At 39.6% G+C, this 14,522-nt stretch overlaps 1 protein-coding gene across 1 annotated transcript; it reads right to left on the reverse strand.

Moving 5' to 3' along the window:
* Positions 1-13,611: 13,611 nt before the first annotated feature.
* LOC122196108 (secreted RxLR effector protein 161-like) lies at positions 13,612-14,082 on the reverse strand. Its single transcript, XM_042898434.1, has one exon. The coding sequence runs from the start codon at positions 14,080-14,082 to the stop codon at positions 13,612-13,614; it is 471 nt and encodes a 156-aa protein (XP_042754368.1).
* Positions 14,083-14,522: the final 440 nt, after the last annotated feature.

Genomic DNA, 14,522 nt, shown 5'->3' on the forward strand with positions numbered 1-14,522 from the left:
ATTGTTTGTTTATGTTTAATTTATCTTGCCAAGCTTGTTAAAAGATCCTTACGTATTAATGCTAATTATTTGCTGTTAATTGTTAAGTGAATTGAGTTGTATGAACATCTACTTGATTGCTTGTCTCTTATGATTTTGATGACCATCGAGATTATAAGTCTAGGAATAACGAATGTGAAACTAGGATTAACTTGGGAATAAGTAAGTTAATGTGTGAGCCTTGTTTGATGACCATCAACAAGAGGTTAAATTGATTTAGTAATTCAATTAACTATATTTACAAGTCTTGCTTGATACGAACTGAACACTAGGAAGCATGTTAGTTTAATCAACTGATCACTATTTAAATTGACTTGTTCGCTAAAGGATTAGTTATATCGAACGCGAATCTAATCATTTTAGGAATCGGTGAACATGAATAAATGAATTTGTGTATGCAATTGTCTATGTTTTTAAGGTGTAATTTATCTAAACCAAAGTACCTGAAGAGATTTGCTTTCCTGTTAGTTTATCGAGAGTTGTTAATTGTTAGCTTGAGATTTATTAAACCATTTTCTTTATTATTTTCGTGTGACCTGTAACCTACAATCAAATATATTAAATTAATCCACCGTTCCCTGTGATCGACACCCGACTTACCTAAGCTATACTGTAATCTGACTAGGTACACTGCCTATAAGTGCATAGATAGTCTAAGTTTGTTAGCTTATAAATATTAAAATTAGTGGGTACTTTTGTGCACATCAAGTTTTTGGCGCCGTTCCTGGGGAACGGCTTGTCATTAATTTAGTTTATTTGATTATTCGTTATTTGTTTTTAGTTAGTTTTTATTTTTAGTTTGATTTTCGTTGATATCATTTCACTTGTCGGGAAGGTTCTTGTTGTTATTTGCAGGAATTCGGGGTTGTACACATTGCTTGACTTTACTTTTTGCATGGGTTTCGTGGATGAAAGCGATTAGGGAATTCTTGACCTGCTTAGCCTACTACTTTGTTGAATTGTCCAACTCAATCCATGAGGCGTAGTATAGCAAGGCGTATTGTGGTGGTTAAGTGGCAGACCGAGCTCTTGCTGTTCTTGACTAGTTAGGTCACTTCTTGTTCCGCTTTTAGTTAAAGGTGCAAGGAAAACAAAGGAAATATTCTAACGGGTCCCGAAAGTGGGTGTTTTCGCAAACCAATTCTTGCATGCAAAAGTTTTTAATCAACCATTGTTGTTTGATCTCGACAAAGACAAGTGGTTATGACGTCCTATTTTTCACTTATCGGAAAGTCATCAGTTGCTGAAGAAATTAAAAAGGAAAAAATAATTAAGTTTTAAGTCCCTTAATTAAATAATTAAAAGAAAAGGAATTTAAATTAAAGAAAAAGGAAAAGTTTCATTTAAACTTACGCCCAACGTAAGTTTGATTACGCCAAGCGTAATAAACCCCGGATCGCGGATACACTTTTCACGAAGATGGGGTTACGCCCAGCGTAAGACGACGACCATGTTATATCTTTTGACCCTTGACTTTTTTGTTATTCTTTCAATCCTCTTCTACTCTCGCATACGCTGTGACGACGAACTTCTTCACAAAGTCCCGATTTTACTTCTTTTCTTGTAAAATCCGACATACAGGCATGTTTTTCAGGTACTCAATGTTATGGATTTATGTTTAAATCGACGAAATTGGCTGCAAATTGCCTTTGTTCGAAATCTTGGGTTTATATAGTTCTTGAATTAGGGCCAATTTTGCAAATATATGTTCTGATTACCACTTGAATGGACCAATTTCTATCAATTAACTAAACCATAGGACTTAATTTGGTCTTAATCCCGTCCCACACCCATCGGTTTAAACTCGGGGACGTACGCCAAGCGTAACCCTGTTGACTTCGATTTTTGACTGCTCTATGCAGATCCCTGTTAAGAGTTTACTAATTTTGAATAGATAAGGGTTTACAGTGGATTGATTTTTGTAAAGGAGGTTCCGATTTTTTCTACTGCCTTTGGACCACATAATCCTTATGCTCGATATGCCCAGTTGTTACCCCTGCTGTGTTTATTTTGATATGGGTGATAACTTTAGAACAAGCAAAGGAACCACAGACTCGTGAACCTGGACGTACGCCCAGCGTACAAGACCATACCCATAACCATTTTTTTGGTTTGAAAATTGTTAATTCTGTGAAATTTTGTTTGGTTTTGTGTTTGTGTTTATTTGTGCAGATTATGGCCCGAAGAACTCAAAGGACCAACCCACCCGAGGATGTGACCGATCATCGTTTCTTACAATTTCCGCAAACGCTGAACGATGCAACTCGGGCACGATATGTCAACAGTTTGAGTTTGCTGCTCACCAAGGAGGTCGACATAGCACCCTCATTTGATTGGGACTTGGCGACCCGGACTGGACTAACTGCACTGATCCAGGAATTTTTGCAATACACGCACTCGGACGCGAGTGGTGTGGATTTGTTCGTGTGTCAGGGATGGGCACGATTGTTCAGGATCCAGGAGCCTGTTTATCAGGAATTTTTGCTGGAGTTCTACGCTACAGTTTCCTATGATCCTAGGAAGGCACCCGATGACAGGACATCTTTTGCCTTCAGACTGGGGGGAGTGAGCCGGGAATGCAGTGTCATAGAGCTTGCGACTCGAGTGGGTATTTACACAGTAGATGAGACGAGGAGTGTCCATTTCTCGGCATTCCTTGCTGATTGTCTTACGGAGCGGCCAGACGACTATAACGAGAGCACTTTTGGGCCGAGATTACGGGAGGAGTTTATACGCCATCTACTGCACGGGGTAGGATGATACGGTCTACTACCTACATATTCTGCACCGGTTGATTTCCATGACTCTCACGCATCACAAGAACAGTGAGAGAGTGCCTTCGACAGACTTGTATTTCCTATGGGTACTTGTTACTCCAGGGAGGCACCTGAACCTTCCAGTTGCTTTAGCTGCATATTTGGGATGGAGGGCCAGGGGACTTCGGGAGGATAGCCCGATTTGCGGAGGGCATTTTATCACGCGGTTAGCTCGATCATATCAGTTGTTGACGCGTGAGATCACGAGATCGATGGTGTTTCACGAGATGAGGCCGATGAGTCTTCAGCTGTTAGAGTCGATGCGTGTATTAGAGCGGGGTGGAGATGGTATCTTGAGGGTTCGAGCAGATGATGTGGCGGACGAGGAGGTTGCCGCCGAGCCACAACCGAGACGGGTCCAGCGGCGTAGACCTGCTCCTCGGGGAGCACAACAGGGACCTGAGCCGGAGATTGATATGCGCTGCCTAGCTCAGGGTATTGACCATTTTAGTGAGTATGTTGCACATGTGGACATGCAACAGCAGTGGTATGGGGATGCGTTGACCGCATTCTTTGCCCACCAGGGGTTTCAGTACTCGGTTCCCTACCCACCACTATTCCAGCCACGACATGATGGGGCCGGTACTTCTAGGACACAACAGCATGATGATGAAGATGATGAGTGATCCTTTTTTTTGTGTTTTTTTTTTGTTATTTTTAGTTTAGTTTAGTATTTTTATGTAACTGAACTTTAATTTAGGATGTTTTACTTTTGTTTTCCATATTGATTCTCTTTGGTTGTTTAGATTTCTGCAGAATTTTCGCCCTTAGAAAGCTGGCAGTAAGTTCAGCAGCTAGGTCCGACTGTTGCTATAGAGAGCCGTGTGAGAGTTCGAAGATTATAGTCAAGACCCACAATTTGTCATAAGTGTGGGGTGCATATGGATTTCGTGAGCGATTGTTTAGAAGATTGGCATTATTTTTACGACATTTTGACTCTTATGATATGGATGAGTTGTTCCCACCATAGAGTTTCATTTTGACGCGAGGAAGAAGTATCATCCCGGCTGCCATGACATGGTTGACACTTTCCTATGTTGTGGGGGATTTTTCATCGCAAGAGAAGAGGATGTCATTCTTGATGAGACGACGTGGTCGACACTTTCCCATGTCATGGTTACTATACATTGCATTTGTTTGCAATCTTTTGCACCACATTTTTGAAGATGACCGTCTTGATTTTATTTTTCGGCAAATTCAGAAGCAACAGTTCCAGTTTCCAGTCTTTCAACGATATTTGGAGCAACTTGTAGCAGCCCCATTCAATCTCGCCACAACTACCCAGGGGAGTCTGTTCCTTTTTCTCCCTTTTTATGTTCTTAATTCGTTTTAGCATACAATGAGGGCATTGTATGAAATAAGTGTGGGGTAGGGGGTCGGTAAAAGTAAAAAAAAAAATAATAATAATTTGGAAATTTCTAGATTTAGGAAATTTAAAAATTTTAAAAACTTGAAATAATAATTTAATTTAGAAAAATCTAGTGATAATTTAAAATTTTGCTAATATTGTATGAAATGATCCGATGAGAACTCAAATGTTTAGTTGAGCCAATATACGTTATAGTGCATTTGTGGCTTCCCTTATTTTAGTGAAATCATGGAACAAAAACACAACCCCGCTTGGTTTGAGGGATGCAATATGTTTAGCAGCCTAAACCTGAAATGTATCCAGGAAAATTATTATCATTAACCAATAAAGGTTGAGGTTGAGCGCCTCTGCTTAAGCATGTAGGTTTTGAGTGAAAAAAGTGAGGTACATGTAATAAAACAAAAGAGAGAGAGAATTACGAGAAAAAGTTTGAAGAATTTTGGAGCAAATAAAGTGAAGATCAAAAGATCAAAATTCCAAGAAATTTCATAAAGTTGAAGATACCAAAAATTAAATCAACAAAGGTGGTGAATTAAAAGAAATCAAAGATCAAATGTCAAAGAATTGAAGAATTCCAAAAGAGCTCCATAGTGGTATCGAAAAATTGTAATTCTAGATTATGTATGCTTAGGTTGCTCAATTAAAAATACCTTGAGGTTAGGAGGTTTATGAAGATTGTGAGTACGTAAAGTATGGGGGGGGGTACTTTAGGAAAATTTTAGACACAAATGCATGCGTTGAGGTCTTGGCATAATGGCAGAGTTTTAAATGGATTGTTTAGTGCAATATTGGTAAAATAAAAGTAAATTTGCTTGGGGGCAAGCAAAGGCTAAGTGTGGGGTATTTTGATATGTGTATTTTTATATATATTTTATGCATTATATCTTAATATTTTGGCCTTTATTATTCTCTTTTAGAACAAAAAGTACTCATAATGCTTTGAATTATGTTTTGCAGCTATTCGTTGTCAATAAAACACAAAAGAAAATACTGAAGCGGAAACCGGGCTTAGAAGCTAAAAGAAATTGAAAATGCTGGATTAGACCAATTACGCCCCGCGTAATACGCCTGTACACTAAGCGTAGCGACCAAAATCATATTACGCCCAGCGTAATTCTAGGTTACGCCACGCGTAATGGCTGGCCTCGGATAAGTTCAATCGCATAGAAATCTTCAGTACGCCCAACGTAATCCGACTTACGCCCAACGTACATAAGTCGGCTATAAAGGTTATAAAAGTCGATTTTTAGCTAACCAGAAGGGGGGATTCGACTTCCAACTTAATCTAGTCGATATTAAACTTCTGTTAAGCCGTTTTGAGGGTCTAGAAGGCGGCCGGAAGGCCGTTAAGCTAACGGGAGCAGAGATCGGAAGGGTTGGAGAGTGGATACATGTCGGTAATCATATGGGTTGCTAACGTGACCATGTTTAGCATTCCATTGTGGTACTTTTCTGTATTTAGTTTCTAATTTGGGTGTAAAAACCTTTTACTTTGTGTTTATGATTAAATGAAGCTTTGATTATTAGACTAATTGCTATATTGAATTGTTTGTTTATGTTTAATTTATCTTGCCAAGCTTGTTAAAAGATCCTTACGTATTAATGCTAATTATTTGCTGTTAATTGTTAAGTGAATTGAGTTGTATGAACATCTACTTGATTGCTTGTCTCTTATGATTTTGATGACCATCGAGATTATAAGTCTAGGAATAACGAATGTGAAACTAGGATTAACTTGGGAATAAGTAAGTTAATGTGTGAGCCTTGTTTGATGACCATCAACAAGAGGTTAAATTGATTTAGTAATTCAATTAACTATATTTACAAGTCTTGCTTGATACGAACTGAACACTAGGAAGCATGTTAGTTTAATCAACTGATCACTGTTTAAATTGACTTGTTCGCTAAAGGATTAGTTATATCGAACGCGAATCTAATCATTTTAGGAATCGGTGAACATGAATAAATGAATTTGTGTATGCAATTGTCTATGTTTTTAAGGTGTAATTTATCTAAACCAAAGTACCTGAAGAGATTTGCTTTCCTGTTAGTTTATTGAGAGTTGTTAATTGTTAGCTTGAGATTTATTAAACCATTTTCTTTATTATTTTCGTGTGACCTATAACCTATAATCAAATATATTAAATTAATCCACCGTTCCCTGTGATCGACACCCGACTTACCTAAGCTATACTGTAATCTGACTAGGTACACTGCCTATAAGTGCATAGATAGTCTAAGTTTGTTAGGTTATAAATATTAAAATTAGTGGGTACTTTTGTGCACATCACATAACTATACCAAACCCAATTCCTTCACAGAACAAGTTGATACCAATGCAAGACTCAACGAAATCATGGTCACGCCCAATCCATGAATACGATAACCAGTTGTACCCTTGATCCAATTTCAAGGCTATCACCACCAAGCGAATAATTCAATCCATGCCCCAATGCTATCTTGTCCACCCCACATACACATAATGAATTTCTAAAATACATATCCAGATGAACCCATAACCTAATCCAAAAAGGGCAGAAATACCAAGGTCCTATCGAACAATGAACCTTAATCTTCATAAAAGACATCCTCATGATCGATCAAAACAAGATGCCACATTTGATTGAGACTAAACAGGTTCCAGCAACATGTAACCGACTCAAGAAGGTTTCTGAAACGACTTTGATTGACACCTAACCCAAGACTGCTATGAACCAAAATTCCACACTACCCGAGAGGGTAAGCATACCTAGAGACCAAAGGAACCTAAAACATATTAAACTTGATGATTAGATGATACATCAATTTCTCAAACGTTATACTTTAAACCTTCAAGGACCCTTTGCTGAATAACAAACGATGCGACCGATAATCGCAGACACATGACATTAAATCGAAGAACCAAAACCCTTGCGGGTCTGAATGCACTAAATTTCGAAACTGATACCTTGATCGATCCCTTCCCAATCAGCAACAACCCATGTGTAACATCCCGACTTCCAGGTATGAGATTATTCCTTAAAAGACAGATTCCCCTTAGAACTTGTCGAGTTGATGGCCTTAACTTGACGTGTTGTAGGCTTTTGGGCTGTGCGTATTTTTGGACCAACTCGACGAGTTGGTGAGGAAAAACTCGATGAGTTGGTGGCTGATTAAGAAACCCTAATTTTTACGGTGTTTCACCCTATTTAAAGGACTTATACCTTTTGGGTGGCCTCCTTATTAGTCTCACTTGTCCAGAAAACCCTAGTGCATGCATGAACTCCCATAGTTGTGTGTGTGTGTGCTTGAAGAGTGATTTCTTAGTCTTCTTTTGAGGGAGATTGAAGTTTAAAGTAGTTTGATTGAATGGAAGGCTATAGATCTAGAATCTCGTCTTTGTTGCAGTCATTTTGAGGTATAAAGTCAACACCTTGATTATCTATTGCGTATATCTCCTTCTTGGAAATTTATTGTCATATCTGGCGCATTTTTAGGATTGTTCATGGGTTGATAATTTCATGAAGTTTTTAGATTGGGACGTTTTGTGGCCTCTTTATACTTAATGTTGCAAGATTTATCGAGCTCTAGGCCTTTTTCATGCGTTAGGTCCCTTATTAAGCCTTTCTTGAGTCTTGGAGCCTCTTTGTGTCATGCATAGACGTAAAGTTAGCAACTTTACGTGGTTTTACAGCTCTTGGGTGTTGAGAGAAATAACTTGAGACACACTTGAACAAACGTTAGAATAAGTATGGTTGCAGAATTAGTTAATCTCAAAGGATCTAAAAGCTCAACAATAATAAGTTAATATGTTAGATGGTTAGATAGTTAGTTGCGAAAATATATAGAAACATAAATGACAACAGTTGATATATCAAGTAAACACATAAGATGATTTATAACATGGAATGCATTCAAACCAAGTTAGTGAGTGAGATCAATCTTAGTGATAGAGTCACAAGTGACTTGCTTCGAAGAGAGGTATTAATCAATTGTGTTCGAGAGGATTTTAGAGAGTAAGAAAGATATGAATTGCAGATAATTAATATCTAGAGATGAGTAAGTAGAGATCTGTATTGATTGATAAAACATAGCCTCTATTTATAAAGACAAAGAGATATAATAGATTGACTCTCTAAGAGTTTCCATGCAAGGCATATTGGACAATAGAGAGTATTACAGAAAAAACACTAAGTACAGAAAGACGACTTCGGTAGCTTGATGACTTCGGATGTGATCGCTGAAGAAGCTTGACTGCGGTGAGGTGTAGACTGCGGTAGAAAAAATTAAAGAGGGTCACTTCATGTATCAACAATTTCCCCCTAAGTGACCTCTAATTTTCTTCACTTATCAATTTTAAGGAACTTGATCAGGATCCACCAAAACTTTCTAGCATTCTCCAACCTGGTGATTCTTCTTAAAATATTGAACTTAACTTCAGCAGTTGTATGCTTTGATTTTTCCACCGCGGTTCGACAGATTTCAAGTTGTTTCTTCGTGAGGCGGTTCATGGAGGTCATGGAGATGAAGTACTTGACTTGACCAGTCTTCCTTTTGAAGATAACTCCAAGTTCAGGAAAGTTTGTAGCACCAAGGGTTCTTTCCTCATAGCCTTCGGTTGGCATCGGTGCGGGATCAAGAGGAGGTAGATCAATCTTTTTGGCAAGGATTGGGTGGATCTCCATATCGATCTTAGCAAAATCACACATAGTTTCTTTCAGATACGTACTTGCTCTTTCAAATGCTATCTTCATCTTCGGATGCTTTTCACACTTATTTTGAAATACCTTTGCTACCAGGAAGACTTCTTCTAGGTTCATGCAGGGGAAGTCAGCTTGGGTGCAGACGTAGACCTGATTCCTTCTTGTGAGTGTGTATTGCACAAACTCAGCCTTCATAAATTTTCACAGTTTGAAGTTCTTGACTGCTGAAGGTCTGTCATTGGACCAGATCTTCTCAATGGTAGGCGCGTGCTTGGCATAAAATCGATTAAGTCTTTCAAACTCTATTGGCAGTCTCTTTTGATCAGGAAGGTTACGGTCAAATTGCTCAAATACAGTGAAGTATTTAGCGTTTGGAGAGATAGGGACATCCCAATATCTATCCGAAGGAGGTTCAGCATACGTGAGGTATGGTTTGTAGTCATCATCTTGAAGTCTGTGGTAGGGATTGATCCAGGAATTTATCAATGATTCATCCATTACAGTGTCAAAACCACATTCTCTCCAAATGAGCTCTGCAAGTTTAGCTACTTTCCATTCAGCTTTCTTTGGCTTCGTTACAGGAGAGTCATTTGAACTTGGAGAGGACATATGCTCTACAAGATTCTTGAAGTGTGGGGTAGTTTCAGGGGAAGGGATGATTTTGTGTTGCGGTGGTGGAGAGTGGTGTTGCGGTGAGGGTTGAGGTGAAGGGACTTTCAGAGAAGCGATATTGGAATGATGTTCTTCTTCATATTCTTCTTCTCGATGGTCTTCTTCTTCACTTCCCCCTCTTGAGGAGTTCAGACCCGGAGACTCCTCAAGCCATTGTTTAAGGCCATCGAACTTAGCACAAACCTCCTAGAAGTGAGCTTTAAGAACTTCAGCCAGTTGCTGGTTATCAGGAATGGAGGTGTTGAACAGCAGTCGGTGAATCTCCTTTGTTAGTTGGAGAATCTCGGGGCCATGGAAGTTGGATGATAATGAGCATTGAAGTTTGTTGATGGTTGCATGGAGAACTGAAATAGTCGACTCATATGTAGTGTGAGTCTCATCTATCAGTTTCTGAGACCGAGAAGATTGATCTGCAATGGCTGCCTGCAGGTTGTCCTTTATTGCGGATACCTCAGATATAAGGTGCTCCGTAGCAGCCATAAACTCGTTGTGATCCGCTTGACGATTGTTGTCAAGGGACCTTATCCCCATTTCAACTTTGAGAGAGATTCTCTCAGCATCCATTCTTTCCCTTGCTTCCAGTCGTTCAATCCTTTCGATCAAGGACTGTGGCATAGGATTGTCGTCAAACTGCGGTTGAGAAGATTTGACTGCGGCTAGGATTTGATCAACCTTGGATTGAAGATTAAGGAATTCTTTTCTGGAGACAGCCATCTTTTTCTTCTTTTTGTTCTCCTTTGGCTTGGAGGTGGAGTGCTGAGAACCACTCGATTCTTCTTCTTCAACATACATCATCAGGTCATCATCCGAAATGCTTGGTTGGTTGACCTCTTGAAGATCAACATCGTCAAAATCGAAGGTAGGAGCAGAACTAACTTCAATTTTGGTACTTGCATCTTGGGAGTCTTGGGCACTTGGAGATGGAGGAGGCTTTGATGGAGTCTGATCAACAGTTGCCTCTTTAGCCTTACGGATGGTATCAACCATGTTGTCCATCATGGCATGAACTTTGCAGAAGGTGGCTACAGTATTGGCATTGTTGATTGCGTTTGCCCAATACTTAGCCACATAGAGAATTTCTTGTTGTTTCTGCAAAAGCTGCTTGGTTTGTCTTATTTTTCTTACTTGGAATGCCCTACGGAAAGCGACATATTTCTTGGCTTCGGCTTCGTTGGAGGGTTGATACTTACTCCATGAATCATTTAAGTCAACATCGTCAAATCCTTGAAAGCGCACCGAGGTGTCCCTCGTGTTCACGGATCCATGAACATTTGTGCTCACTGTGCCTAAACCACCTGTTACTGATGTAAGCAGAGGCTTCCTCAGTCTTCTGGACCTAAAGTCAAGTCTGGCCTCGGTTTAGTTTTGGAAAAGGCTGAAGAATCACCTTGCGATTAAGATGGTGTTTGGAGTTCTTGGGTGACAGACAAAATAATGGAATGCAACTCCTCAGGGGTAAAGAAATGAAGATGGGAAGTCCTGGATACCTTAGGGCGGGAGCCTGAGCCATCCTCTTAGGAGTGACCTAGGGGGGGGGGGGGAGTCTCCACGTTGCGGTGATTCAGACGCATCGCTTGTGCTTGAGTGGTATAGAAGGGTTGTTTCGAATGGATGTGCGGCCATCCCAAGGACTATCGGAGCCCGTTGAGAGGCTGAGGTATCAGTCCGTTCACGCATATGGCTAGTGGGATCGGTTTTACGTTTCTTGAGGATTACAATGGGTTGATCATCCTCGTCAGAGTCATTACTGGAGATATGTTTACTTGGTTCGGCAATAGTGATCACTGGTGGAGTTTTTCTTTTCTTGGAGGGCTTGGAAGGCTTGGAAGCAGCCTTTTTAGGAGTTCCTTGTTTCTTGGTGTTGCGGGGGCCATGATGAGCAGAGACTTTATGATTGCATCTTTAGGATAGAGAAATGTGGGAGAGAGTTGTGGAGGATGGGACTACAGTAGTAGTGGGATCAAGAACTGTGGTTTGGGTTGGAGGAGGAGGGGTAGGAAGGTATGGGGCAATACCTTCTGTAGCCTCAATGTGATATGAGACATCAGCAGTCTCAAGACCGAGGGTAGTAAGAATGTGGGTGGGCAGTCTTCTTATTGGGCCAAAAATAGTTTGATTAGATGAGGGATTGTAACTTTTAAGATCCTTGGTTATAAAAAAGTTGATGTCGTTGCCCATGCTGATTCCTGCATCCGCATGGAGGTCGGAGATGCAGAGAGACCAAAATCTTGCAAAGGTGAGTTCGGTAGGGTTATCTCGTGGGCTTTCTTTTGGGATGCACTGCAGAAAATCATCCCATAGGATCTGTTCGTAGTTGACATCATGTCCTATGAAGATGCTCCTTACAAGTTCCAGGAGTTTTAGTTCCATGTTGTCAGTGCCTCCGGTTCTGCCGGATAGACTGCGGATGATAAAGTGATAGACGAATTGCCAGACCGCAGTCAATTGGTTTTTCTTGAATTCCCCAATTCCCTTGATTTTCTTCAAGAATCCCATTTGGTAAAGTTCAGATAGTATATCCGCCATTGATGGAGTGAAAACCTTGATGGATGGATGAACAAGAAGATTGATTGTAGTAAGAAATTTTTCTTTAGTCAAGATGACCAGAGAATCGTCAGCAAGATTGAGATGCACTTCTTGAAGGTTTTCGAGCGGTCGATAGGCTGAAAAAGCGCACTTGAAAAGGGTTGAGAGAGGAACAACGTCGGTGAACAAATCGAAGGGTCCAAACAGTGGGTGATTGGACAAGAACTTGATCATCAGTTTCGTGGGGGCATTGTAGAAAGAGTGTTGTTCAAAAACGGCTCTGAAATTGTTTGAAGCAATTATTAGTGTGGGATGTTTTGATGCAGAGCCTGAACCAGTGGGATTCACTGATCCAGATGCGTTTGAAGGTTTCTTGGATACACCAGATTTCACCATTGTTGAGGTTTTGAAGAAGCTTTGAAGAAAGAAGGTAGAATGCAAGAGAAAGGTTTATGGTTTAGATAGCGTAAGCTTTTCTTTGTGGAGGAGAAAGGGGTTTTATAGTGGCTTAAGGGAGTGGGAAACGTTTTTGTCCTAAGTGAAATTGTGTAAAAATGTTTGGGGGTTTATTTTGAATTAAGAGCATTAATCTCAGCCACAGATTAAGAAAAGAGGGATTAAATCTGAATTTGGGGTTTACCACAAAAAGGTTTGCATTTAATGAAATGTAAGATTTGTGACCACGTCTGGTGAATGTGTGGTGAGGGTGAGATCAATGCGTTGGGTAAAGAGAAGTTGTAATGGATTTGATGTTTTAAGGTAATAGGAAAAGACAGATTTAAAAAGGATTTGATTTGGAAAATCTTTATTTTTGTCATCATACCTAAAATAGGTTTGACACGAGGTTTATTCAAAAGAATGATGCAGATGCACAAAGAATGTTTTTCTTTAATGTTTTCTCTATTTAATGAAGGATCATTAAATAGCACACCATGTTTTTTTGTTTTTTCAAGAGAATGTAACAGTCTGAATATCAATTAATGTGACTGTGGATGGACACATCATTGCGGATGGATCACATGACGTCGGATGGATGATTGGGTAGATGAACTGAGATGAACACTTGGAGCAAAGATTAGTAATAACAAACAATAAGGACCATTGAAGTATAATTATGATATATGGTTGCGGTACATAGAATATACCAAAACCATCTAACATAAATAGCTTCAATTAGAACCGCAATAGAGACCAAGGATGGTCTGCGGTACCTATCAATTCAAAAAGAATTGTGGACAAATTCATCATTCCTAACATTTGTAGAAAGTGTTGAGTTTTGTAGAGTCAAGTGCCTTTGTAAATACATCAATAATCTCTTCATGAGAATGGACAAAAATTAGTTCAATGTTACCTTTCAGAATGTGGTCTTTGATGAAATGATACCGTAGTTCAATATGCTTAGTCTTGGAGTGCTGAATAGGATTATGAAAAATCGCTATGACACTTTTAGAGTCACAATAGATTGGTATCCGCATCATTCTGTATCCGTAGTCTAACAGTTGGGTTTTCATCCATAAGAATTGAGAGCAAAACTGGCCGCGGCCACATATTTAGCTGCTGCGGTAGACAGTGATACACAGTTTTGTTTCCTTGAGGACCAGATGACTAGTCTTCCACCCAGAAATTGAAATCCACCTGAGGTGCTTTTACGATCAAGTTTGCATATGGCATGATCTGCATCGCTAAATTCTTGAAGACTGAAATCATTTCTTGTGAGGTACCATAATCCAAGAGGTTTGCTTCCTTTTAAGTATCGTAGGATTTGTTTGGCTGCGTTCATATGAGACACTTTTGGGTCAGCCTGGTACCTTGCGTATACACTTGTTGCAAAAATTATATCCAGTCGGCTAGCAGTGAGGCACATCAGAGAGCCAATGATACCTTTATAAGACTTGTGATCAACAGATTCACCTGATGGATCAACAGAAATCTTATAACCGAAGGCCATGGGAACCTTATCCGAAGAACAATTATCCATTGAGTACTTCTTCAATAGTTCTGAGGTGTATTTTTCTTGATGAATGAATATCCCTTGAGGGACTTGTTTCACTTGAAGTCGTAGAAAGAAATTAATCTCTCTATTCATGCTCATTTGGAACTTGTTGGTCATGAGCTTAGCAAATTCATCTACCATTTTTTGATCAGTTGAGCCAAACATGATATCATCCACATATATTTATACAAGCATTAGATGGTCACCATTTGCTTTTCGAAATAATGTGGGATCAATCACTCCTCTTTTGTAACCTGAAGAGACAAGAAATTCAGATAGAGTCTCATAGCAAGCTCTAGGAGCTTGTTTTAGACCGTAGATAACCTTTTCAAGCTTGTAGAAGTGGTCTGGGAATTCAATGATTTCGAAACCTGGAGGTTGCTGAAGATAAACCTCTTCTTTTAATTCCCCATTGAGAAAAGCAC

Source organism: Lactuca sativa, chromosome 9 (genome assembly GCF_002870075.4).
Source record: "Lactuca sativa cultivar Salinas chromosome 9, Lsat_Salinas_v11, whole genome shotgun sequence".
Taxonomy (NCBI): Eukaryota; Viridiplantae; Streptophyta; class Magnoliopsida; order Asterales; family Asteraceae; genus Lactuca; species Lactuca sativa.

Bases quoted from the DNA above. Each gene is read 5' to 3' on its own strand.
- LOC122196108 (XM_042898434.1), bottom strand. From the start codon at position 14,082: ATGGATAATTGTTCTTCGGATAAGGTTCCCATGGCCTTCGGTTATAAG.